At 37.5% G+C, this 27,024-nt stretch overlaps 1 protein-coding gene and 2 long non-coding RNA genes across 4 annotated transcripts; 1 reads left to right on the top strand and 2 right to left on the bottom strand.

Annotated features, from left to right (window-relative positions):
- Positions 1-2,363: 2,363 nt before the first annotated feature.
- Positions 2,364-2,767, bottom strand: LOC116166162. Of its 2 annotated transcripts, XR_004144272.1 has the most exons (3): positions 2,689-2,767; positions 2,431-2,554; positions 2,364-2,379 (listed from the first exon to the last, which is right to left on the bottom strand). It is a non-coding gene; the product is annotated as an uncharacterized LOC116166162 (long non-coding RNA). The 2 variants fall into 2 exon arrangements; XR_004144273.1 differs by lacking the exon at positions 2,364-2,379 and having other exon boundaries at positions 2,425-2,554.
- A 5,671-nt stretch (positions 2,768-8,438) lies between these two features.
- LOC116165579 (golgin-84) lies at positions 8,439-10,384 on the bottom strand. The gene is made up of 8 exons (XM_031480139.1): positions 10,199-10,384; positions 9,850-10,152; positions 9,488-9,802; positions 9,235-9,439; positions 8,956-9,189; positions 8,838-8,907; positions 8,625-8,785; positions 8,439-8,572 (listed from the first exon to the last, which is right to left on the bottom strand). Exons 1-8 carry the CDS (start codon positions 10,306-10,308, stop codon positions 8,510-8,512), a joined length of 1,461 nt encoding a protein of 486 aa, XP_031335999.1. The 5' UTR covers positions 10,309-10,384; the 3' UTR covers positions 8,439-8,509.
- A 2,714-nt stretch (positions 10,385-13,098) lies between these two features.
- Positions 13,099-16,362, top strand: LOC116165241. The gene is made up of 3 exons (XR_004144112.1): positions 13,099-13,268; positions 15,844-16,012; positions 16,206-16,362. It is a non-coding gene; the product is annotated as an uncharacterized LOC116165241 (long non-coding RNA).
- The last annotated feature ends 10,662 nt before the right edge of the window (positions 16,363-27,024 follow it).

The raw sequence follows: 27,024 nt of genomic DNA, 5'->3' as shown, positions 1-27,024 counted from the left end.
GTCGCGGTCTACCACATTCTCTTTTACGGTACCCACTTCCGACGTCCCGTTCACTCGCAATTCACTTCTATTGGCGACACGAGAAAGAGAGACAGCGATTCGAGATTCACGAAATTTTAAACCGCGTGAGTTCGCAACGGAAGGTAAAAGGCGCCTGACTACTTCTCGAAGACGCGCGCGCCGCCTCGCAAAAGGTCGTTAATTTCGCCCCGATGACAAAAAACAAAATTCCGCCACGCAGGAGTTGTGCGCGTTTACAACATCTTTCCGACGACACCAATTTCAAAAGAATCGGACCAAAACTGTAGTAGAAGATAGGAAAAAAACTGAAAAACCTTCACGTTAGTATACTACGCTCGAGGATGACGCCCAGATGTCGCCAACCCCACATCATGTAGCCATGTCCCTAAGGGTGACAAATTTCACGGCCCTGTAGATACACGTACACCCGTTGCCTTTCTACAAGAGTTCTTCTACGCGCCCACATTTGCTGCCAGCCAGCCAGCCAGCCAGCCAGCCAGCCAAAGTGAGATTAAAAGCTACTTTTTACAAAAAAAATTTTTTGCAAAAATGCGCTAAAAATTGGGCTTCAAACTCTTTTCGATTGATATCTTTTGTATTATTAAAAATCATTACGAATCGTTTTTTGGTTGCACCTACTTATAAGGTTTACTTATTGTAGTTTTTGGAAAAATTTAATTCTTACAGATTCTATACCGTCTATACGCCAAAATCTAACAACAATCGTCGGTTCTCTGTCGATCTGGTAGTCGTATTTCTATCGATTTTTGAGACAAGGCTGACACTAGCTTTATTTTAAAATCGTCGTCAGGTTTTTAGCGCATTTTTGCAAAAATTTTTTTTTGTAAAAAGTAGCTTTTAATCTCACTTTGGCTGGCTGGCTGGCTGGCTGGCTGGCAGCAAATGTGGGCGCGTAGAAGAACTCTTGTAGAAAGGCAACGGGTGTACGTATATCTACAGGGCCGTGAAATTTGTCAACCTTAGGGACATGGCTACATGATGTGGGGTTGGCGACATCTGGGCGTCATCCTCGAGCGTAGTATACTAACGTGAAGGTTTTTCGGTTTTTTCCTATCTTCTACTACAGTTTTGGTCCGATTCTTTTGAAATTGGTGTCGTCGGAAAGATGTTGTAAACGCGCACAACTCCTGCGTGGCGGGATTTTGTTTTTTGTCATAGGGGCGAAATTAACGACCTTTTGCGAGGCGGCGCGCGCGTCTTCGAGAAGTAGTCAGGCGCCTTTTACCTTCCGTTGCGAACTCACGCGGTTTAACGTTTCGTGAATCTCAAATCGCTGTCTCTCTTTCTCGTGTCGCCAATAGAAGTGAATTGCGAGTGAACGGGACGTCGGAAGTGGGTACCGTAAAAGAGAATGTGGTAGCCCGCGACACGATCTCACTGATGGTGAAGTCAAATCTTCAAACGCGAATTGCGGGTGAACGGGACGTCGAAAGGGAGTACCGTCAAAGGAAATGTGGTAGCCCCCGACACGATCTTCCTGATGGTGGAGTCAAATCTTCAAACGCGAATTGCGGGTGAACCGAACGTCGGAAGTGGGTACCGTCAAAGGGAATGTGGTAGCCCCGACACGATCTTCCTGATGGTGGAGTCAAATCTTTAAAAGCGAATTGCGGGTGCACGAGGAAAGTGGGAAGCGGTTAGTGAATGTAGTAGCCTTCGACAAGATCTGTTATTGACGGTTGAATCGAAAGTGGCTAATAGAATACTGATCTGCCACACAAAAATGCGCTGAAGTCCCTTCGATCTCAAACGAGGACTTTGATAATTTTTTTAGCTTCAGCTCTACTCACCTATACTTGACGAATTTCAATGTCTGTAATGCAAGGTCCATTTTATATTTCAATGTTTATCCCCGAGGTTTACTAACGGATTTGTTATAAATGATCAATTTTTCCTTGACCCACTTAAATCAAATGTCAAATTTGGCTTGAGATGGCCAACATTAGACAAAGAAAAGACAGACCGACAAAAATTGCCATTTATATAATAGAGATATAGGTAACCTTCAATCAAGATATATTTACATACGGAATTTATTGCGAGATTTCAGCAGCTCACAAACAAATTATTTAGGATAACTTGCTGGATTAGTAATGATATATTGTAATAACGCATACTAATGCAATTACAACATTTTTTGCTGTTCATTCCTTTTTCCTAACCGAGAATCAAAATAAAATGAATGTGTCCGTCTACCCAAACGAGGAGCAAATGGTGGTGATCGCTGTGTCATCAGTTCTCTACTTAACTCTGCATCTCGAAACCAATTCTCTGCCTCTTCTTCACCGGATTCTCTACCAAGACGCGGTGTGAAATTAACAGTATGCCTTTTTCCTTCTAAAAATATGGTGGGTGTTAGTAAATAAACAGTCGACTGTGTAACCTTACCATTAAAAGTTAAAACCGTCCATGGAGGCTCTTCAACGGCTTCGATCAAAGCTTCGAGTTGTTCTTTGTCTAGGGGCGCAGGGATTCTGTAATTGTCTTCATATTGAGAATTCCTCTTCTGACGCTGAGCGTTAGATGAAAGCAACACAGTAGGTTTTTTATTAGAGTACAACTGGACAGCCATTAATATATGATGGTTCTAAACATTTTCCGGCTTTTTGCCGCCGCACAGAGAAATCTAAAAACCTAATTACTTACCCCATTATACTGATTTGCTATAGTTACTACAACTAAAAAGGTTAAAAGCACGCAACACTTTAAGCAGAACTGTCCCATGATTTCTGACGTACCTTCTCTTTTGCAATTGCTTTTATACCGTTCATCACACAGCTACATCACCAGGAGGTCGTACCAATAACAACCCCTACCGTTCTTATCAATTCAGGATTAATCTATCACGTACAAACATCCTTTAAAATGTAATTTAAAAGACTGATATTGTATTTGTAGCTCTATAAAAAAATCTAATTAAATTTTGTACCAGTAATTAATATTTTGTGCGTTAATCAAAAGGTGCTTTATTTTTACGTCTAATTTGTCTGGTATGAAATTGGATATTTAAATTGGGAAACGATGTGGAAACAGACACATACTGTAAACATAATAGAGGAATCATTAAAAATCTTCCGTTTGTAACTGATATTTGGGAAACCGACGCCAAGGATTCGTTTAAAAGATGCTTAAATTGTGTTCAAGCATAAAGCTACATGACAGCTGACAGGTTTATATTTTAAAATGCACTTATAACAGGGTCATGTAACATAATTCAATTAGACAAATGTGCGAGTGCTAAAAACTGACATTTTGAAAAATATATGTAACATAGTATGTAAACAAGCATAGATTTGCAATTCAGGTGTTTATATGAATGGGTGTAAGGGAGGACCTTTCAGCATGCTAATCTCTCTAAAACTTCCAATACCTTTACCGGAAGTTGGGCTACTTTAATTACACTTTTAAGCATGTACATTCGCAGAATTTGAGATTCGCCAAACATGATTAAAAACCATATAAATTTCGGTAAACATCGTGTTTCTTTCATCTTAATCCTCCCTGTTGATATTTTATAGTTTTATAGTTATTATAGAAAACTCTAATTTGTATCGTAGTTTATAGTGATACATTTGGTATTATTTCTTGGGGTGGAATGAAGTGTAGTCATTTTTTCGACCATGCAGAGTGTCGACCGACGCTGATGCGTCGATTATTATATGGAAAACTAATGCGCAAGGTTTTAAAAAAATGTATATATGGTTTATTCAATAAAACGGTTTCAGCTAATTTAGTTCAGTTTAAATGCGACGCAATAATTTTTTAATTCTACTCGAAGTTTGGAACAACTTGGGTGTATGAGACGATAAATGAACGATTTTTTAATTATCTACTTTTTTCGTTGTTTGGGGGTACATTCTGCGCAGGTGAATTTACCAGGAGTGAATTACCGGTGCGAATTTATGTGGGAACCAGCTATTGGAAGTATATAAAAGATGATATTACCAAGCTCTGAGACGCCTTACAAAAAGCCCAAGAAGATATGATAATAATAATATTGCCTGATATTTTAGAGGCCCACTACGAAACTGCAAATGACGTAGTTCACTGAATCATGATAGCGCTCTGCGAGAAACAAACCCGTACCGTCCACAAAACGACCTGCTTTCTTGCTGACAGCACAAGATGTTCATTTAGGACAAATCTGATTTCTTGTGTGGTGGTTCTTCGCGTCAGAACCGTCGGCGTCACTAGGGGAGAGGGCAACCTAGTACCTACATCAGTGATTGACGGAGTAACTTTCTTACAGAGCAATTTGCGGCACAGTAAAGGGGGCGACCTGTTTCAGAGGCTTAACAACTTAACAACCCTATTGGGTTTACATGGGACGCGTAAGATGTCTGGGTCAGGTGGAGGACTCTCTTTCTTATAAGAGGGACAGCAAACTGAACCATAAGACTAGCATTTATGTCGATAGACGAATAGAGTCTTATCTCCTGTACGTCTCGGAAGAGGCTCCACCTATCAGGGAGGTGACTGTCGAGTTGACAGGGCTCCATCTTGCGGTTGAATGTGATGCAAACGTACACCATGTTGCGTGAGGCAGCACGGACTCGAAACCTGACATCTCATTGCGGGATCTGTAGGTTTCGGAATCCTCAATCCACTGACTGGACTGCTATGTGACGAAACTGTCAGAGCGGTCGGATGGACCACCTTTGCTCTGTCGGTGGAAGAGGCGGTCGCATTATTAAAAGCGACGCCATATGACGACAGATTCAAACTGCTGACCTTTCAAGGAACGAAGAGAACACCTTTATGGAACTCAGACCTTGAAAGGGCTCTTAAAGGGGTCCGCATGCTCTTTCATAGGGCCATGTGACCTAATGGTGCCTGCGGACTGGGAAGATCTCAAGATCGCTCAACGCAGGTATAAAGTGGAATGCTCGAGGCAATCCTGGGCACGGAGAGATCTAGAAAGAAAGCTCAGATCCGACCCCTCCTCGCAAGGAGGGATGTCTTACTAAGACTGAAGAGATATAACGTCACTTTCCCATTCCTCAAATGTGAGGGGCTCGTGTCGTTTACAGACGGGTCCCTAACGGAAAGAGGAACGGACATGGATATATATGGTGATCGACAGGGAACTTACATCAGCTTCTCCATTGGGTGGCATAGCACTGTGTTTCCAGCAGAGATGTTAGCCATTATGATCTGTGCATACGAGCACCTCCATAGTGATCCATTAATAAACATATGTACAGGCTGATTCAAATTCGAGGGCCACCATGGGGATCTCGGGAACTGTAAGAGATAGGTAGGTAGTTTAAATTTGACAAAGTTGCGTATTTTGATGTTTGACAAAATGCAGTTTTGAAACTTTAAAAAATTCCGACTACTTTCGGAGATATCCGGAAAACACCGAAATTTTGCAAAATCGTTTTTATTTTTACTGAAGTTGTTTAAAAAGATATTTCGAAATAAATAACACTTTATTATGGCCACTTTTTTCTCTCTACAAGATGCTAGTTTCAAATTTTAAATCCGACGTTTCGTCTCCGGTTGATCATCATCAACTTTGTTTTTTCTTATGGAAGTAATATTTACTTTTTGGGTCATTTGATAGAGATTTCAAAAGAGAGTTCAAAAATATAAACATCACAATTTTTTTTAATTAGTAAAATATTTTCTTTTTTGCCTAGAAAACTTTGTCTTAGATAGTGTACGTACGTAGTTTCTTGCGTTTTACAAATTAATAGCGCTATTTATGATTAAAAGATAGTGATGTTTACATTTTTGAAATCAGAAAAAAATTCTCCATCAAATGACACAAAAAGTAAAAATTACTTCCATAAGAAAAAACAAAGTCAAACTTTAAATTTAAAAGTAGCATCTTGTAGAGGGACAAAAGTGGCCATAATAATGTATCTTTTATTTAGAAATATCTTGTTGAATAACTTCAGTAAAAAATAAAAACGATTTTGCAAAGTTTCGGCTTTTTCCGGATATCTCCGAAAGTAGTCGGAATTTTTTCAGTTTCAAAACTTCATTTTGTTAAGCATCAAAATACGCAACTTTGCCAAATTTAAACTACCTACCTATCTCTTACAGTTCCCGAAATCCCCATGGTGGCCCTCGAATTTGAATCACTCTGTATATACTTAGCGGCGCTGAGGGCCCTGCCAGCAAACTGGTTCCTGATTGGTAAGCTTGATCTGGATGCCGGCGAACTGCAGAATAAGTGGCAACAAAAGGGCGGACAAGCTGGCTTGTGAGGCAGTGGTGGGGTCTTCGTCGGGCCTGAGCCTATCCTACGAAGATCCCTCCATTGTCAGGGCCATGATTAAAGACTGGGTGACCAATCAATTTCAGGTTCAGTGGAAACAAGCACGTAGGCTAAACAGGGCTCTATCCTTAAGTGATGAGAGGAACGATCTCTGAACCTATTTTGAAAAGAATGGGGATAGATTCAATCGGCCTTTGGTGTTGTCTGATCGGGCTCCCCTTACACTAGAATAGAATGTATTACACTTTTGCCACACGTTTTCAGCCTACAACTTTTCAGAAAAGTTTTCTCTTAATTTATCTATTCAGACGTGTCAAAACATGGTACCTTCAACATGTGCAAGCTTATTGAGTCATTGGGGACTATAGAACAGGTTTACAGAATCTGTTCTACCATGGGCGCCGCTACTAAAGGGCAAGGGGGGCCCGGGCCCCTCCCTGGGATTTGATAAATCGCTTAATCCATTTTAGAAAATGTTGAAAGTTCACGATAAAACCAGAACATAGCCACCTTTTTCTGTCCCATCGCTGTTCGGTGATAAAGCAAAAGTAGGTAAACCTTTTTAACCTTATTGAGTTACCTCAATGTCCATAAAGTTGCCGAAGACCGCAGGGTGGCTGTTTGTTTTTGAAAAACATCATTGTCACTTAGGTACACTTACATATTTGGTTCGGCGCATTTTCCAAAAGTAAAATGAACGTTATTGTTCGCACTTTGTCCGTTTATACCATTACTAGTCCTCCACTATAAGCTTTTTCGTTGTGGTTTCTTTCTTATACGGTGTAGCATAGCCTCGAGACCAAAACGACAAAAGACTTTTTGGATTAGTCTCTTCCTTCCCGAGTTATTACTGATTCTGTGCGGGGAAAATGCGCTTTGGTCGATCGCGAGTGACCACGATTTTAACTTGTTATGGAATAGATGCACATAAAGTGATGAATATACGAAGAATCGCATACGATTCAGTAGGGGAATTTTTTGTTACTAAGCTCGTATTGAGTAAACCAGGCTTTTAATCCGGCTCATTTATTTATTTATTATTATTCCTCTCTTGTTTTTGGGCCCTCAACAGGCATGCGCCCAATTACAGAGTGACCCGCATAATAATTACACAGTGATCCGCATAATGCTATTTAGAGGTGCCTCTACAGAAGCTCATATTCAATAGCACCATTGAATAAAAACACTATAAGAAGCCTAACGCTTATGGAAGAAAGCGCGACAAATCCCCTTGCACCCGCATTGGTTGTGATCACCGAACTCTCTTTGCGGTAAATAGGAGGAAAGCAAATTCTCATTCTTCTCAGTTCAAGAATCGACACTATTGACAGTGTTTCCATTATATTCTCAGTTCAATCTCTGTCGCGCTTTATTTCCACGGGGTTAGGCTTCTTATAGTGTTTTTATTCAATGATAGCACTGATCCTTGAACTCGTAGAAATGAATTGGCGAAGGTTTGACATCGCTGTGTCTTTTCGTTCTCGAGTTAGACGAGGAACACACGGGCAGGCGGACGTCGTCTTTCGAAATAATTAAATTGTTTTATCCTACTCTACATTCAACATTGTAATCAATATAACCATAGCAAATTTTATCATATAGTGCTATTGAAACTTTGATATATGCCTGTCGTCGCCGCCTCTCCCAGGATTTAGTCAACGTCGTGGGGATGCGTCCCTGGTAGGCGTTTCACCAATCACCACTACTTTTGTTGCCATCGCGCTGGGCCGCGACATGGCAGTGATAAACATTAACTTATCACACTTACAAAATATGACTAGGTTCAATATGACCTCTAGAGTAAATACCAAACAATGTGGTGGGGGGGCTGGGTGTTATCCAAGCAGAACAGCATTTCATTTTTTTTTTCAGTAAACTACTGTAACTTGTTACTTTTGTTCTTGTTTTGTTTTGTGTCTAATATGTACCTATTACACAAATGGTTTTTATTGGATATATGATTTAGCTGCGTATCCTATTTTACTAATTTAAAAATAGTTAACATAGTAACATTTTCTATTCCACAAATTTAAGGGCCCCTCCCTATCACAATTTGTTCCGGCGCCCCTGTGTCCTAAACTAATTTGAGAGATCAATATGGACCGTAATCAATCCACTCTAGACATATTGTAGGTGCCTTTGACAAGACCTTTGTCGCAATAAATTTTTGCTCTGAATATATATTATATTTGTTTAAATGAAATATCAATAAAAATATACATGAAACATAACTTAGAAAAATTAACGAGTTGTCGAAGGAATGTAGGTGAACAGAATAAATAATACCCAGATATGTAACATGACCTATAAAGATAAAGGTTAGTGATTATCAACACTGTCTGAAGATGTTACTTACAATATAACAAAATACAAATAGACGCGCTATTGGATATCTTCTTAAGAAGACTCCTACCCGTATACTAATTGCGTCTAAGGTTGAATATGCACGTTTTACTTTCCTAGTGACTCCAATATCGAAGGGAGATAATTGGAAAAATTGAGGAACTGGCGTTTTACCTAAGAATTAAGGTGTAACAGTAAGGGGTGAAAATGAGAATTTAATACGCACCTTCGTCTGCATCAGTTAGGTGACTGCTTCTTACTACAGTTCGTTGAGATTGAGATCTTTGGTACTCATTCTGAAACAAAATGTGTCAGATGGTAATATATGTAACGATTTATTTCACCTCTAATTTCTGTAATTGTAATCTCAGCGCATTTCGCTCGGACATTACAGTTTCTAAACTACTTTGTTTCGACATTAAAGTCTGTGTCAGGCTTTGTATACGTTCTTCAACCTCAGAACCAATGCCCGGATTATACTTTTGTTTCAACTGCGCTTCGAGTTGAAGTATCTTTTGCGATTTACTGGCTATAATACTATTTTGATGGCCAATTTCTTGTAACCTACTCTGCAGTTCCTACGGAAAAAAATTTAACAAGGTGACGCCATAAGGTGTAGTTACTTTTGACTTCGCCCTACACTCCTCGTCGGCGACTGATCGTATCTTCTTTTCGCGCATTAATGAATCTTGGAGGACTTGTTTTGCTGTATGACTTTCCTTTTGGGTGAGAATAAAATTTTGTTGCAGGAGAGTCAACTCGTGGTTAACTTTTGATAATTTGTCAGCTAGTTCAAAATTCTTTTCTTCTTGAAATTTTAACTCTTTTCTAAAAGAAAATCAGTTAGATTCGTATAAAGTATTCAAAAAACTTAACCTTAACTCCTCATTATAATTATTAAAAATCAGTTCGTTAGTTTCACCGGGATCATCTTGTTTCAGTCTTATGAGCTTTTCTTTCTCCTGCAAAATTCGTTGAGCTCTAGCACGATACTGTTCCATCTCCGATTGGGTGGCGAGTAATGTTTCACTAGTTCTCTCAAGCTGACTTTGCAAGTTCGAATTTTCGTTCTGCAATTCACAATACATATGCCGCATATTTATTAGCTGCTGATTTAATTCCTCGTTCTCATGTTCGAGTTTGCCAATTTTATCCTCATATTTGATAAGCGTGTCGTCCATAAATATAAAGCTGTAAACTATTTATAACTATAAGGGGCGGAAGATCAGCTAGATAACCTATTTTGTAACGATCCAGATTTAGACGATACTGCTGAGCCTTCACTCTTCAGCTCTTTCCTAGAAGTATCGGCGGACATCACGTGAGATGTAGGCGATGGTGTTTCTGGTTTATTGTGTAACACTCCTGAATCTTCACCATCCGAAGGGCACGTCTTCTCATTGACAACCTTAACAATGTCGCCTAATTGTGACAGCCCGTATTCATTTGTGCTACTTTGTACATTACTTGGATTCTTATCAATTGTGATTGAGACTTCGGCAGTACTATCCACATTCTTGGATGATTCAAAATGTGGAGATCTACAATTGTAGGACTGATGTGACGCTCCAGTGGTAGACTACTTACTCCAACCCCAAGTGTTTGAGGTTTGATTCATTAAACACGTTTGCGGCATTTTCGTCGAACTTTACAAGCAAATTTTCGGCTTTCCCTGCTAAATTTTGTAACCATGCCATTGTTTATAACAATATTATTGTTGGAAGAAAACGTCAGGAATTTCTGTTTTCATATTTTTCTACTGCCAACATTAGAAGAAAAAACATACTGGCAACCTGACGACAGAAACATTAGATAATGGGAACGTTCAATGCACGCTTATATACATGCACGACACATCAAAACCGTGTTAATTGAAATTGCCAAAGAATGTTATTCAGTTTACCGTGATTGAATAGGATACGGAAAAGTGAACGCTATCACTACGTTCAAAATTCGCTGCTAACCTTTATCGGCATTTTCCAACACGTTCCCCGAATAGATTTTTTCTCATTTTCTGAAATAACCCATTCGATTTCGATATACCGACCGAACACCATAATAGTGTCGGAGGTTAGAAGGGAGTCCATAAAGGCACCGAGGCAGGGTGGAAGTGGTCTTAACCGATGGGGAAGATGTTAGGCGGAGAGAGAGATGGATATGTGGACATAGATACGCGGGACAATATAGTTTACAGTGTATATCTCTCGCCAAATATGGGGTTTGGGTTGGGTGCGATGTTTGTGGGATTGATCAAGACTGTGCAGAAGGGGGGCGCCACCGTGCAGTTGTTGGGGGAGCAATGTGACCAACCGGAACGGGTGGATGATTATGAACTGGGCTGAAGCGTTGGGATTGGTCCCCATACACAAGCACAGTAAGCCCACGTTCACGAGGGGAGAGCTTCGTTTCGGTTGAGTTCCGGGGTAGACCTGGGTGGGAAGTCCTGCAACAGGAAACATTAAGCGACCACACTTACGTGGTCGGGAACCTCTGGAAGAAATCCGCAGCGCACAGAATGGACACTGAAAGGTTGCACGAAATCCAGCCGAAGCTAGACGATGAAGGGTTTACTGGTAGACAGAAGACATAGCGGAACAGGAAAATATACATTCGCTTGAGAAGAATGGCACAGAGGAAGGCGAGTAATGCGATAAATGAGAAGGAATCATACAAGAGAGAGCGAGGAAAACATGATAAAGAAAAGGAAGAAACGCTCGTGGAGGCGACTGTGTGAAGAGGTTGATAACGATATCTGGGGGAGGGGTTACAGGATCGTTACTAAAAAGATAAAAAAACGGAGATAAATGTGGGCGGGACAAAATAACGCCTCCAAGACCTCTCCGAGACACGAAGAGCTCCCGATCTGGGATCTTCAGGAAAACAATGATGCCGGGGTTGTGTGACCCAGAGATAGTCGAATCGGTGAAACATATAGCAGCTAACAAAGCTCCTGGCCCGGACGGGGTGCTGGGGGGTAGTCGTGAAGGGTCTGGCGTCGGGGAAACCCGAAATGTTGGCGAAGTTGCTTATCAACATTATTACCAACGGTCGTTATCCCGAAGACTCGAAGCGGTATATGTTGGTGTTAATACCGAAAGGGAACCAGTCCTATCGACCAATATGCCTCTTGAACTCGGTGGGGAAGCTTTTCCAAAGAATAATAAACAATAGGTTGTGTGGTACGATAATACCAAAACTGTGTAGAAGGTTTGCCGTCGATCTGACAGCTATGGAGCGCAACTTGTTATTTACGGTCCCCGAATCATTATGTTAGGCGCCCGTTGGATCCTGCCCACACTCAGAACCTTAAAATGGTAAACCTTTAAAGTTTTACTTTTATTCGAAGTGTCTACATATGAAACTTCTTTTAAATGGTTTCGTAAATAGCATTGATCATTTTCTAAATTAGAAATTTCATAGAATACCTGCATAAATAAAACATACAGCATGCGTAAAGTAATTTTGAAACCGGTATTAGTTTCATTTTTCATTTTCATTTTTTCATTCAAGGTACCTACATTTATGATATTTCGTTTAACTGCTTTCGTAAGTAAGAAAGTTGCCATTGCGCATGAGCAAAACATTTTGAAAATGTCGTTAATTTTACTTATACTCGTATTCGTAGTGTTTACATATAAAGTTTCATTTAAATATCTTCATAAATAAAAAAGTTAGCATTGCACATGCGTTAATCCAAATTTTTGACACTGCGCATGCGCAAAAACCAAAAATATCGGTATGCACGGAATCCGTGGACCAAGCCCTTTCAAATGAGCCCTGTATCCCCCAAATCGGTTCAGTGGTGTAGGAGTACGTGTGACGCACGGACGGACGGACGACAAAGTGCAGCCAATAGCGATTTTTCACTTTGAGGAAAATACGCTAAAAAGACAAGGTTATGGCTGTGTCCGACTGAATTTTTGCCGTTTTTCGAAAAAGTTGGTCATTTTTCAGGTAAACGTTATGAAGGTATCAATACTTTTCACTGCAAGTCGCGTAAAATCGCCAATTCACCAACTTCGTTGGAATTGCTCGTTTTGTAATTGTTCTTTGAACTAATCCTCTTGAGCATTTAAATGATTTTAATTAACGCACCATAGAAAACGTTTATAAATCTTCAGTTTAAATCCTTATCGAACTGTTTTGTTTAAAGCAATCATGCAACCGCTGTTTTTAAATCTAAGTTGGAAATTTAGGTCTTACTGAAAATAAAAATATAAATTTGAATAAATATAGAGACAAAGCCCTCAAAATTTATTGCAGCACAAACGATGGTTTTTTAAATTAATAAAACATCATTCTACGCGTCCCTTGTCATCACAAGAATTATTCAAAACTAACCGCTCTAATTGCACCCCCTTCTATCATCTGCCTGCGTTTTCACCCTTTGTATGCATATGCGGGATTAGAAATTGGCACGCGTGCGCCTTCATAACGGGATAGACCGCAAACGACGATTTTTTCCGAAACGGCGTCGGTGGCGTCGATTCCCTCGACGCTATCCCAGATACCACTCGCGCGTCATTAGAAATGGATTTATTTGTTTAAATTTTGTGGATTTAGATATGTTTATATTTACCAATTAGTCGTTTTGTTATTTGTTGAAAGTGCGCTGCACATAATTACCTCTGTACCTTCTGCAATCCAAAAGTGCAGGGTAAGTTTTATGGTAATTTTACAGCCCATTTACAAATACATTTAATTTCCTTATTACTCCCTTCATTCGCATGAAATAGTAAGCGGGGTGATTTGAAATTTTCAGAATAAACATCCCCATCACTTCTCATTAGTTAGACTTGATGTTCCTAGTGATTCCAACCTCACTGAGATTTTTATGTTGAGATAAATCTTTGAACAGGATAATGCACTAAATTCTGCACCTTTACGACGAAGGGATATATCTCTATCCCGTATTCCTAAACGGGAAACGTGCCTTTTCATCTCGTATTGACAAATAGTTCAAATATAACATGTAACGTTTGAAATTGATTATCGTTATATCAAAGCAGATTATGTACTTATCCCCATGTGACTTCTTATGCGTGGATTTTTATGGTAAACAGTAGATCTTTCGCATATTGCATCCATATAGTTAGACCACGAGGGTTCACATATATCAATTCCTACTATACATCAATTTGTAGGCACGATTCTGCCCCATATCAACATATTTAGGAAGAGTGAAAAACCTTTCGGGATATCGGCAATAATAACAATAAATTCCAAACATTTTCCATAAAAGTGAAGGATTTAGAACACCACCGGATAACGTATAAATTATCCCGGTTCTGCGATTTGAATATTCTGCAAATTGTACGGAAAGAAATGCCAGTGCAAACTCACTAACAAATGTAATTATAGAGACGTTTGCATTGTTGTCTTGGAAACAATTATCCGGCTCCACTTCAAAATTGCAAATGTGTTTGAACACAACTTATTCCAAGAGTTGGTTTCTTGTTCTTGACATAAAAAACATCAAAGATTCAATTAATAGTTTTCTAGCTCTTCGTATACCGCGCAGGGTTAAAATTTGCACAACCTTCGAATCGGGTTAAAATTTCAGGCTCACTACAGAAAGAATCTGTTTTTCTTTCTTTTTCTCCCACTGACTTCGATAAGCGGTAAATTTTCACTCAAGAAAACTATACGCGTCCTCGGAATATTTCCTTTTGGAAGGTTTATTCCCAGTTGGGTTGCCGCCGGAAATTCTTCCAAGGCATATTCGCCTCTGCCGGATTACGGACCCCGTAAAATTCATTTGTTCGGAGACAAGTTTTGTATGGGGACAGAACGAATATTGCGAAGGCGATGTTACTTGGGACAGAATTTTTTTGAAAGAAAATTTTCACAAATTTTGTGACATTTAGTCCAGCTTTTCCTAAGTTTTAGGACAAGTTCGATTGGAACCAAATTCATCGCGAAGGCAAAACTCCTGTGCCAATTATTTCCGGGTTAAATCTGCCCGGAGCGAACCTTCGACGATTTTGTGAGAGGGTATTCTGGGGAAATATTTCGGTGCAAATGTTCCCCAAACTGTTTTTTCAACAGTGAGTATTCCGTGGAAGTTTTATTAAAGGCACTTCTGTGGGGGATCAAGTTTTTCTGCATAGGGGAGAATTTAAAAAAAACCAATTCACCAGAACGAATGTAACAAACATATCAGAACGGAATCAAATTTCTGAATCATTCAGAATACAGGATTGTGAATCGAAAACGATCCACCCTTAATAACTAGGGAAAGGAATGTGATATCGTCATGGGTTTTCTACAAACAGATGGCCAGCGAGGACGATTTGAGGGTGATTTGAATTTGTTTCCATGAGTGGCGTGAGAGCTACAGTTAGAACAAATTTGTCTTTGAGAGCGAAAATTCTGGGGACGACTTTACCCCGGAGACGAATTGGAACTGCAATTAAATACACAATCCTTATTCCAAGGGCAACTTTTCTTAATTTCGATTGTGGTGGCGGGAGTATCCACATTGAAAATCCTTCAGAGGTACCAGTGTAAATCTTCCTGCAATCCTTCAACTGTACTCGGTAACTACAGCCATCACTCTTATTTCGTTAACTTTAACTCTCTTCTACCTACTTCTGAATTCTCCTGCTTTATCTTGAAAAATGATAGCATTTGTGTCTCAAGAACAGGTGGTATTTTTGGCCTGGGGTACGGAGCGCAACTTGGAGCCGGGAAACAAGTTACCGAGACTCAGGAAAATTGGAAAACATACATCGGGAACGATGTTGCTAATGCATATGAACGTTTATCAATGCCATATGCGAATGACGTTATTGCATATATTATTATTACCAGAATGAAACGGTTTATTTACAAACAAAACTTAGATTAGTTTTCATGAGGCAATTGTGCAATTTGGGCCGTGATGGAATTACCGTTTCTCATTTACATGTCAACGCTGACTCTAGATTTAGTTTACACAAGGTGCCCTAAGTATATTTTCAAAGGTCTCCACCATACCGTTGAGTGAGAACACTCAACGACTATACTCAAACGAAGTACGAAAGTAGAAATTTCCCCCGCCCCAATTTCGTGAAATGAAATTTCATGAGTTTCTGATACGCTCAACCTTACCCTAAGTATTTGAATTGTAAAGACATAAGCACGCAATTTTAAAATCCACTCCTGCTTAGCTTTTAAACTGTCTCGCAGGCATCTCAAAAAGTGGAACATGCATACGAATTTAAATAGGTAATAAATTGATTTTTTTCAAGCATGATGTTGGGAATCAAGTTAAGGTCATGGATGGAAGCTGTACGGCCTAAGAAGAAACAGCAACGCAAAGAGAAGCAATTAAAATCTAATTTGAGTAGTGAAAATAGCGGTGTCACATTCACCAACTCAGAATCCCTGCAAAGCACTCGTTCATCGGAACACAACTGGGTAAGTAACAACAATAACGTTTCCTCTAAAATCATCACGTGCCAGAAAAATTATAGAATTTAGCAACGGACTGTAGGGAATCGAGTTATTTCATTTTGGGACGACGATAAAAAAGAATAGCTGAATTCGTGACAATGTTTAGTAGGGGTTCGTTTAAAGGAATAATGTTTTATTCAGTGTATTCTGTTCACAGGATGACATGACACAAAAGTCGATTCTCAGTACAACGGACAAAGTCGCACGTTATTCGGGAGCCAATTTATCTTCTCCGGAGTCAGCTTATTCTACGGGCTACTCCACAGATGGAACTTCCCCTGGAGCACCACCGGAGTATTACATAAATATAAAATCAGGTAATAAACATAGCGCATTCAATATAAGGTCCTATAAAAAATAAACGGTTCCGTTTTACCATTGAATATAAAATATTTTATATCAAAGGTTTTACCGTGCGATGCACTCTGCACAGGAATTAATTTTCTGGACTTTTTTTTATTAAAGCATCCAGCCTAATTGCTATAATTATTACAACAAAATAGTCGAAAAAAACAATTGAATTAGATTTTGAAGTCAATTTTAAAATCATAGCTTATCATGAATTTCAGAATGAATAACATTATTAAAACGTTTGATTTGCCTATAAATGAATTTATGTGGAGAGGGAAGGTGATTTTAACAAATTCTTGTTATTCATAAACCTCTTCCATGTAGCCACGCTCACAGTTGGGGCTATTCATAATTTTAATTTTAAAAGGTGATTTTGTAAGGTTGATTTTGCCCAACTTAGCATGAAGGACGTTAGTTGGTGTACTACCCATGTATCCCAATGCCAGCTTAATAGCTACGTATTGCAGCTATTCAAGCTTGTCAATCATGACTGAACACATCTAAATTTTATTTCATTTTGATGGGCATAGGGATAATTTAACCAAATCGGAATAAAATATCGTAAATAATAATAATAATAATAATAATAACTATTTCACCAGACACAGACACAGACACTAATCGTTACTTGATTTTAATCCGTGCGATTAGTTAACCAGGCTAGACCTGAGTTCTCACAAGAAACACCGACCATAACTATAATAAATTAAAAAATAAAAAAATAAGATAAATATAAAGAACTAAATCGTACTATGATTTTATTCGCGTGCGATTAGTTAAACAGGCTAGACCTGTAGTTCTCCAAGAAACACGACCATTATATTTGAAATAATAAACACCATAAATACAATTAAAAAACACAAAACTCCTTCTTCACAGAAACACACCACGTTATCACAACCCACTCGTATTCAACCCAAACGCAAAGCCAAAGAAACATTTACACAATAAACTCCATTTAATAAAATTACAGGAATTATTATAATGATTTTTTTTTGTTTTGTTTTCCTCTTTCCTGATAGCGTTGGCTATTGTGCCCATCAATAGGTATGTTGGTAAGTACGAATTACATAGTATCCCTAGATGTCCAATGTACGTGTGTGATTTTTTTTTTATTTTATTTGTTTTTTTTTTTTAAGGACCCTACATAACTTCACCAGACACAGACACAGACACTAATCGTTACTTGATTTTAATCCGTGCGATTAGTTAACCAGGCTAGACCTGAGTTCTCACAAGAAACACCGACCATAATAATAATAATGTTTATTAGACCATTAGACCATGTAACATGATATTGATCAAGTCAATGACAGAGGTTGTGTAAAATATCACTAAATAATTTAAATAAAATATAACATGCATAATTGTATTACTAACGATACCAAATGTAATTAAGTACACGAATCTGACAAATACTCTTCCACTGAATAGTAACACTGGGACAATAAAAAATGCATTACCTGAAACTTAAATTGTTTATGTCGGGTTTCAGACTTCAGACGTTCTGGGAGTTTGTTAAAAAGTAATGAGCCCATATATCTCGGATTATTTTCTGACATACTTAGTCTATGCGCAGGAATGCAGAAATCCTTACCACGCCGTGTATTGTAACTGTGATTATAGTTATTAACAGAAAACTCCTTTGGATTTTCTTTTACAAACATCAGAATTTCTAGAATATATATAGCAGGAACAGTTAATAGTCCAAGTTGTCTAAATATATTTCTGCATGATGTTCTCTTCTTTACTCCCACTATAGATCTCACTACTTGCTTTTGAATTAGGAAAATCCTATGAGTTAAGTTAGATCTCCCCCAAAATAGAATACCATATTTAACTTTGCTGTAGAAATGCGCATAGTAAAAACTTAACAGCACTTTGTCACTACTAAAAGATTTTAATTTAAATATTGCATAGGCACTTGACGCTAAACTTTTGGATAAACTGTCTATATGGGTATTCCATTTCAAATTACTATCAAGATAGATGCCTAAGAATTTGGTACATTTCTCTTGAGGAATTGATTTCCTGCTTGTTTTAACTAACAGAGATTCCTTCCTTATGATCTCACGCAGATTGAAATTTATAATTAATGATTTACTAGCATTGAGAACTAACTTATTACTATTGATCCATTGAACGACACTATTTACTGAAGACTGTGCGTTCTCGACTACCTCACACTATCCCCAGAAAAAAGATAACTAGTGTCATCCGCAAACATAACAATATTATCACCACTCTTGGATGTAATTGCACCAGGTAGATCGTTTATATAGTATATGAATAGTAAGGGACCCAGAACAGAACCCTGTGGTACTCCAGCTATAAGTTCCGATTGTAAGGACCTTACGTTATTAACTTGTACAATTTGGTTCCTATTACAGAGATACGAACTTAACCACTTGTGTATAATTCAGCGAAAACCGTAATATTGTAATTTCTGTAGTAGTATGGTATGATCCACCAAGTCAAAAGCTTTGCTAAAGTCGAAAAACATTCCCATACATTTCTTTCCCTTATCCAAATTGTTATATAATGTATTTAAAAACCTGTATATTGCTGAGGAGGTAGATTTCCCTTTTAAAAAACCATATTGAACGTTTCTTATGGTTCTATACTTGTTCGAAAAATTGATCATTTTTTTTTGCAACTATTTTTTCCAACACCTTAGAAACTGTGGATAATAAAGACACAGGTCGGTAATTTTCCACCAGCTTCTTATCTCCTTTTTTATGAATCGGTACAACTTTAGCTACCTTGAAAACGCTTGGGAAAACACCATCTGCTAAAGATTTGTTGATTAAGTGGGTAAGAATGCCTAATATGTGGTATATACACTTCTTCAATATATACGAGTTAATATTATCTATTCCTGTAGATTTCGTATTTTTTAGATCCATTATAATGTTAAATACTTCATTTTCGGTAACAGGTTCTAAAAACATTGTTGAAAAGTTTGACTGCAGACTAGTATTTGAAAATCCTGCTCCCATTTGGCGCGGTAAGTTTGTGTAATAATTATTAAAGGTTGAAGCAATTTCTGAAGGATTAGTTATTAAACCAGAAATAGTTTCGAGTTTTTCTACCTTACGGGATGAGACTTTATCGTTTTTAATATTTTCATTTATAATATTCCACGCAATTTTTGATTTGTTTTTAGCATTTCTGTACATTTTGTCATAGTGAAATTTTTTGGCGGTCCTTATAACAGATTTATACACCTTTTTGTAGCGTTGGTAGTGTAATTTATCAAGATCAGAATTTGTGTTAGTGGCATTAGTGTATAAACGCTTAAGTGTTCTTGCTGAAATTCTAATGCCAGTTGTTATCAAAGGTTTTCCTTTACAACTTTGTGACATAATTTTTTTCAATGGAAATGACATTTCGATATAATAATTCAGTATATCAGTAAATAATTCAAAAGCTACGTTTGTGTCATTAGTTTCATACACATTATTCCAAGTCTCATTATTTATATAACGTATAAAATTTTTGCAATTTTTATCACTAAATGATCTAACATATCGCAAGTCTGGAACCAGATTAACTTCAGAGGGAACTGTTACTTCCAAAATTTGTGCAGAATGATCCGAAAGCCCGTTTAAGTCTATCTTACATTGTAATAGAGTATTTGCTATATTCGAACAGATATAATCTATACGTCTCCTCCCAAAATGAGTTTAGATTTTTTAGATACCTTCATTTTGTTTAACATTAGATTTAGATGTCGGAAAAAGTCTTCTGTATTTGAAGAAGGTGATCTATACAAGCATAGTATCTTCACCGAAAAGTCATTACAGTAGGATGATACATTTATACCGCAAACTTCGAATAATTGCTCTTTAGCATATTGTTTAATATTTGATATTTCTGTAACTTTTAATTTTACGCCATTTTTATAAAATATAGCTACTCCGCCATTCCTTTTCTGCGATCTACAAAAAATGCTACCTAAAGAATAACCTGAAAGTGTAATGCAACAGCTAGCAACTTCGCTATACCAATGCTCTGAAACACATGCAATATCAATATCCTCTAATGACAGTAACGTTTCAAATTCAGAAATCTTATTTTTCATGCTCTGTAAATTTTGATGCAAAATTCTTAGGATATGCTTTGGTTGCTATGCTGAGCTATCATTAATAACAGGGTAAATCAGGTTATTTTGGTTATTTGGTTTAAACATACAAAATACAGACAGAGAATTGTTCAGGCGGTAGCGAGTTCTGAAATTTGATGGCAGTGTTTCTACCCTGGCTATCAGCAACTATAAGAACATTTCGTTTGCGATTGAAAGAGTCATGGTTGTACTGGAATCCTTTAATACTACGTTGGTCATCCAGTGTGGTCAGTATTGTTTTAATATCTCGAGAACGATTCTGATTGGCATTCACTAATTCTTCGTGCGGTGAAATATCTTTGGGCAATCGATCATGGGTATCAACTAAGACGGTGATTTTCCTCGTAGATAGGCGAGTGTCTTTCAAATATATTTGTGGAGAGTTTTCAAGCGTATAGTCAGATTGATTTTTATGTTGATTTGAACCGGTTTTGGCATTTATATTTGTCTCTTGCAGCTCCTCGAAGATCGACCTGATTAAGTTTATAGCTTATTGAAAACTATATTTTTTTTGTTATACGTAAGCACAGATTTATAGATTTTAAATCTAAGATGGAGAAAAATAGAAAGCATGTAGTCGCCATCATAGTATCGCCCGTCTGAGCGGAAATTTCCTTTTTACTTGCGAATTTTGTTAAAGGATCCAGAACGCGTTCCGGGCTATATTAAACAGCCGGAATGCGATATTTCGGATACTGGCAATATGTTGGTGGGCAAAACGCGTTTTAGCCTATTATTCGACCATTCACCGAAATCTGTATTTGATCCTAACATTGCATCAAATTAAATGCCGAATATGTCCCGTTGAAATGAAACTTCAACAAACTATAGTGAGAAGTACACATGGGGCATATACTGAAAATGGGGTGTGGGTAGGGTCTTAAAAATATTTAAAAAAATTCCTTCACATCTGTCGTACTTATGTTACAATATGATTTTGCAAAGGATTTGCCTACATTTTACTGATTTTATTCGAAATATCAATGCGAATACTTGATGACCGCCTTGGAATCTCGAATCCGATGTTGAAATTGTACCAAATTGAGATATGCCCTAATAGTCTTATAATTAGATGAAATGAAACATCATTTCATCTAATTATAACAATTACGAACTTGTTTTAATAGTAAAACACAATGTCTTTTGTTTTTCAAAGAAATCCAAGGAATGGTATCTTTGTCTTTATTTATTTTTCACTTACGTAAACTAGTGAAATTTTATTAAGCATTTCATCAGCATTAGTTTTCTGCTAATGCAGCTCCCTGATGGCCCTTCTCCACGACTACCTATCCTCTACTCTTCTCTTTCCCCTTTTTCAACATGTCTTCTTCATATAACTTAAACAGAGTTGGTGATAACAGCATCCCTATATAACTCCTTTTCCGATATCAAACCAATCCGTCTGTTTACAGCCATCCTGCTTTTTGTTTCATATATAACCAAACCATGGAAGCGGGACAACTATCTTCAAGTAGATAAATGAAATCTTTAATCGTATCGTAATAGGACAAGTAACCGCTTGCCTTCCCCACTTACAAAGGTCAAGTTTGTAGCTTCCGGAATGTTTGAAAGTAAAGTAGAAAGTTACATGTTCAAAGGGATAACTTGTGGAATGCTTGTGACTAGCAGGAGAAATATTACGCCTTACTCAGTAGAATTTTATTTAATATTTTTAAGGGTTGAAGTTGAATGAGAGAATAAGAGCGTACTCCTTGTTAGGCTTTGCAAGATTCTTGTCCGTATTTTTGAAAGTGCAAGAATTCCAATTTTATTGCGGCTACCGACTTTGTGCATGGTTACCATATTCGAAATATGCATTTTGTAGATAAACATCGTTCATATACCTTATCATATACAACGAAAGAGCACCGGCAAAGTCCCGGTGGGTCTATCCGCTATTGATCTTCAATTGCAGTTTGGAATTCCTGCCTCAAACTTACTGGGTTCATATAAATAAATAAAATAAAAGATTAATAATATCCATCAATCCATACACGTTGGATGAATATTTTAACAGGCGACGAGTACGGACTGATCGAATTTAATGTGCTATTTTATGTTGAATTTAATGTTTTCATTTCTGTGTATCTGCTTATGACCCGTCCCACTTGCAGCTATGGCTTTTTCAAGTGGTGACTGGAATATTACTATGGACGGCATTTCTTCTTGTCAGAACTCAGGTCTAGCCTGGCTAATTATTAAATAACTAAATCTAAGAGTTCCGAAAAGTGAGCGCTCTCCGGTGAAATGCAATTCGTGGACAGCTTCTTACTACAAAATGAACCAACTGAGAATAGCGAATAATATTTTATAACTCTAGGCGCACATTATTTACTGTCAGTTCAGCAAGGGTTTTCCGAAAACAAGTTTTGGCGATGTGTTTTTCATGAAAGGCGTAAAAAGACACTACGCGAGTAACTCAATCGGAGCGGTTGCTTTGAACTCTTTTTTTTTATTAAATTAAGATCACATTTGCGGTTTGAGGGTGGCACGTGAGATATGGAAAATGAAACAAATTGCATCCTGAGATTTATAAATACATCTAAAGAGAGAAATATTGTTCAATTAACTTATAAAGGTAGCTCCACTCAAAAGTATCTGGCGTCAAATACATATTTCTGCCTATACTTATGCTAAAAGCACTCTTGCTTGAGAACGTCCTCCACTCTAGAGGCTTTTAACCGTCGTCTGTATACTTACGTTTATCGACGGCGGTTAGCAATTTAGTTAGACACGCTTAATTAATGGAAGTTTTGCCGCGAGTTTATCGGGCTCGAATAAATTGTATTGTTATATAAAGCAGGAGCATCGATTGATTAGAGAATATAAAAGAATCGTATTTGCAGACAAAATAACATCAGGTGAGTATATTTAACGACACTGTATTAACAAGAAACACTAGTCCGCGGTTTTGGATGCTTTCGGTGTTTTTTTCATTTCCAAATTGTGATACCTAATTAAAATTTTCATTTTAGAAGAACAGACAAGTTTATGCCTTTTGGCTCTTGAATGATTTTTACGTGTATGTGGGATACTATGTAACTACGAATACGAATACCAAAGCATTTTTTCCAAATAAATCAATTTCCTCCACGATACATAAACTTGCACGGCATCCCGAATATTTAGAAAGACTCCGACAAAGCTCTTAAAAATGTACCTATCTATCTCGGCTACCTCTGCTTTTATAAGAAAACAATAACCGTTTTCCTTCAAGCGGCCGCGATTGGCGACGGAGACTGTCTTCGGAGATAGTCACAGTCTGCTTCGAGACCAGTATAATCGCGATCGCTGGTTGTGGATAGGGCTAAGCACCCATCCTTATATGACTCCTATCCTGGTTATAAAAACCAAAGAAGTGTCTGTTTATCAACAAATTGTGGCAACCTTCTCCTAATCGCCCTTTATAAATGGCGCTTACTAAACGCTCAAACTAACTACCGTACCAACGAAAAGAAGGAGGATTCACTTCATTCTTTTAACAGATGTTTCCTTTTCAATCCTACTCCACTCAAGTTCAGCAAGAAGCCGATTAGCTACAACGAAGTTGGTTCTATTATCTGTATAAATCATGGATGGTTAACCATTCCACTTCATTCCCAACACGTAACTGATAGCTGTTTCAACAAATCATCAAAGTCACTTTTCCACATTAGAAGGCAAAATTTTGCTTTTGCCATTGTTACTCGTTCACCAAACCACACCCAGGTTTAGCCATTGCCTAAATACCTGGAACAAGGAAAAGAAACTTGATATCTACCAAGATAATATCTGCTTGTCGTCTCTCCCAAACCTATCTTTTAACGCTTTTATGGATTTGGGATAGTTCTCTGCAGTCTGCGGATAGCTACATACTAATTCATAAGCTCGGAACCCATCGTATAGTATAGTATAGTATATACCCATCTATCATCAATTGTACCAAACATTGAAACTTGTCACTGTCATGTATGGTAATGTCTTCGTCTATCTTTGTAAACTGACTCCAAAACAGTAACCACTCTTAGTCTTCTCCAATAAACTTACTTTGATTACCGAATACTGACAAGTACCTACTCATTTTCAGTTATGTATTTGCAATTCCCCTCTATCAGAACTTTATTTGAACCCACTCCTTGCTGTTTGAAACACTTTTCTTCATTTTGTTGGTGATCGTCCAAGTTGTGGTCAAGCATTTGGTATCTTATCGTCCAATATTTGCAGTTCACGATTAATATCTTCCAGCATAAATACATTCACACGCACGCATCTGATCTAAATCAGGAGTCGTATTTTGGCTTTCAGCATTTATCTCATCAAACAACTTGTTTGCCGCCTGACGGTCCATACGTTTTCGAATTATCAAACAACTTTTATCACAAATCACGTCGGGGGTCATCAAAAATGTTGTAGTCGGCGGTTAGTGACTACAACTACCCGTTGATAGTTTAACCGCATTAGCATGTAGCATAGGACCCAATGTTTGCTTAATTCGGTTCTGGTTTCGAAAACAGTTCAAACTGCTATAACCCGAATTGGCAAATCAAATCCTACAACTGGCAAGTTTCAAATTTCCCTGGTGCCAAATATTATGATTATTAAATCTAGACAATTTGCAGAGGAATTAGGTTCCTTTTATGCAAATTTTGCTATATTATAAAATCATCGTATTTAATTGGAATCAAGTAATTTCTTAAATTGATTGACACTTTGTGCTACTACGACTCGGTTGGGAAGTGAGTTCCATAAGTTAAAAACTCTGTTTGTTAAGAAGTGCTGCCGAATTGTTGCTTTATAATTTTCTTTGATAAGCTTATAGTTATGCCCTCTCAACCTCTGGTTATCAGCAATTTTAATAAAGTTCTTAAAGAGTGGACTTAATCCACGAAGTACATTTAGTTTTTACGTTAGTATATTAAAATGAATTAGTGTCAGCATTGAATAATAAATCTGATTATTCAATGGTATCGGGTAGAAAGTAGAAAATAGGAGAAAGTTTTCGTGCAGTTTTGAAATGTTTTTTGTGTATGTCCAGGTGCAACAGCAGTCTTGAATATTTTCCATGCCTATTCTGGTGGCGTTTTCGCACTGGAGCTTGAGCTTTAAAGCAGATTGGTTGTAAGAAACATCTCAAATGATTGAGCAAAGACACAGTTTTACCACTGAATCTCTATGGTGTATCCAGAAAACGTTTGCTACCATCTATACAGTCCTGAGTAGATTCTAATTCTACTCAAAATAGCATTGGAATCTGTAAATACCCTAATGATGGTCATCAAGATAAGAAAATACCTTGTAAAAACTTTCTTCTTCGCAGACCTTAAATATAAAACATTTGCGTGTTTGCAGACCTACCAACCGTCTCATTGGTTGGAGCCAGTTGCAAAAGTTGTGTCCACTATTAGGGTATCAACATCTTTCATCCTTTGAAAGTAAACCTCGCAACCTCGCAATGAGCATTGATAGAGAGAGCATTTATTTCAACCACGAATGTGGTGTAACTGTCACACAATAATAACAACATAAATTAAAAACACAATAAAGTACAATAAATAATATAAATATATCTATAAAAAAGAAATGTAAATAGGTGTATATATTAAAATTTATTTATTTATTTATTTTTTTTTTTAAAATATGATTAGCATTTTTTGATATTCGTAAAGAAATCATCCAGTGTGTATAGCACCATTGATTGAAGAATTTTTCTAATTTGGTTTTTAAAAGGAGCCAACATTGTAATACATTTGACATGTGCCGGAAGGGCATTATAAAATCTCACCCCCATCTGTAGGTAGGACGAGTTATGCACCTTACTTTTTGATCTCATTATAGAAAAGTTATTTTTCGTTCTAGTATTATATGAGTGGTTATCACAATTTAATGAAAATAATTTTTTGTTTTTGAACACGAAACATAAACATTCAAGCACATATAATGAATAGACGGTTGCAATCTGAAAGTTTTTAAAATACGGTTTGCAGGATTCCCGTTTCTGTAGCGAAAACATTACCCTGATTGCTCTTTTTTGAACCTTAAATATGCTAGCAATTCTATGACTAGTAGCATTTCCCCATAATGAGATACCGTACCGCACCTTACTTTCAAATATTGAATAGTAGATTTGCAAAAGGGTTTTATGGTCACATAAATTTTTACAACGGGACAATGCAAAAATCGATGAATGTAATTTTGCTCTCAGATGGTCAATGTGATCTTTCCAACTAAGTTCTGTGTCTATAATAACTCCTAAGAAGGTACAGGATTGACACCTTTCTAATTGAACTGACTGGTAACGCAGCGGAGCGATATCCAAACCCATATTTTTCTTATAAAGAAGAATTTTTGTTTTTTCCAAATTGAGTAAAAGTTTATTTGCATTAAACCAATTAATAAGAAGTGATAACGCACGTTTTAAATTAATTTCTAACTCTTCTTCAACACAAGCCATGTCGACTTCTCTTTAATTCTCATGTTAGCAAGGATATCGTTGTCATCATTGTATCATATCACCGCCTGC

Source organism: Photinus pyralis, unplaced genomic scaffold (assembly GCF_008802855.1).
Source record: "Photinus pyralis isolate 1611_PpyrPB1 unplaced genomic scaffold, Ppyr1.3 Ppyr1.4_LG3a, whole genome shotgun sequence".
In the NCBI taxonomy this organism is placed as follows: Eukaryota; Metazoa; Arthropoda; class Insecta; order Coleoptera; family Lampyridae; genus Photinus; species Photinus pyralis.
Note: the sequence above shows the minus strand (reverse complement) of the source record. Positions and strands in the feature narration are given on the sequence as shown.

Excerpts from the sequence above, each read along its gene's own strand:
- LOC116165579 (XM_031480139.1), bottom strand. The coding sequence starts at position 10,308 with ATGGCATGGTTACAAAATTTAGCAGGGAAAGCCGAAAATTTGCTTGTA. Across the intron at positions 8,786-8,837 it reads CCTAACTGATGCAGACGAAG|GTAAAACGCCAGTTCCTCAA; the intron begins GTGCGTATTAAA and ends CTTAATTCTTAG. Across the intron at positions 8,573-8,624 it reads TATTTGTATTTTGTTATATT|GTCATGTTACATATCTGGGT; the intron begins GTAAGTAACATC and ends TTATCTTTATAG.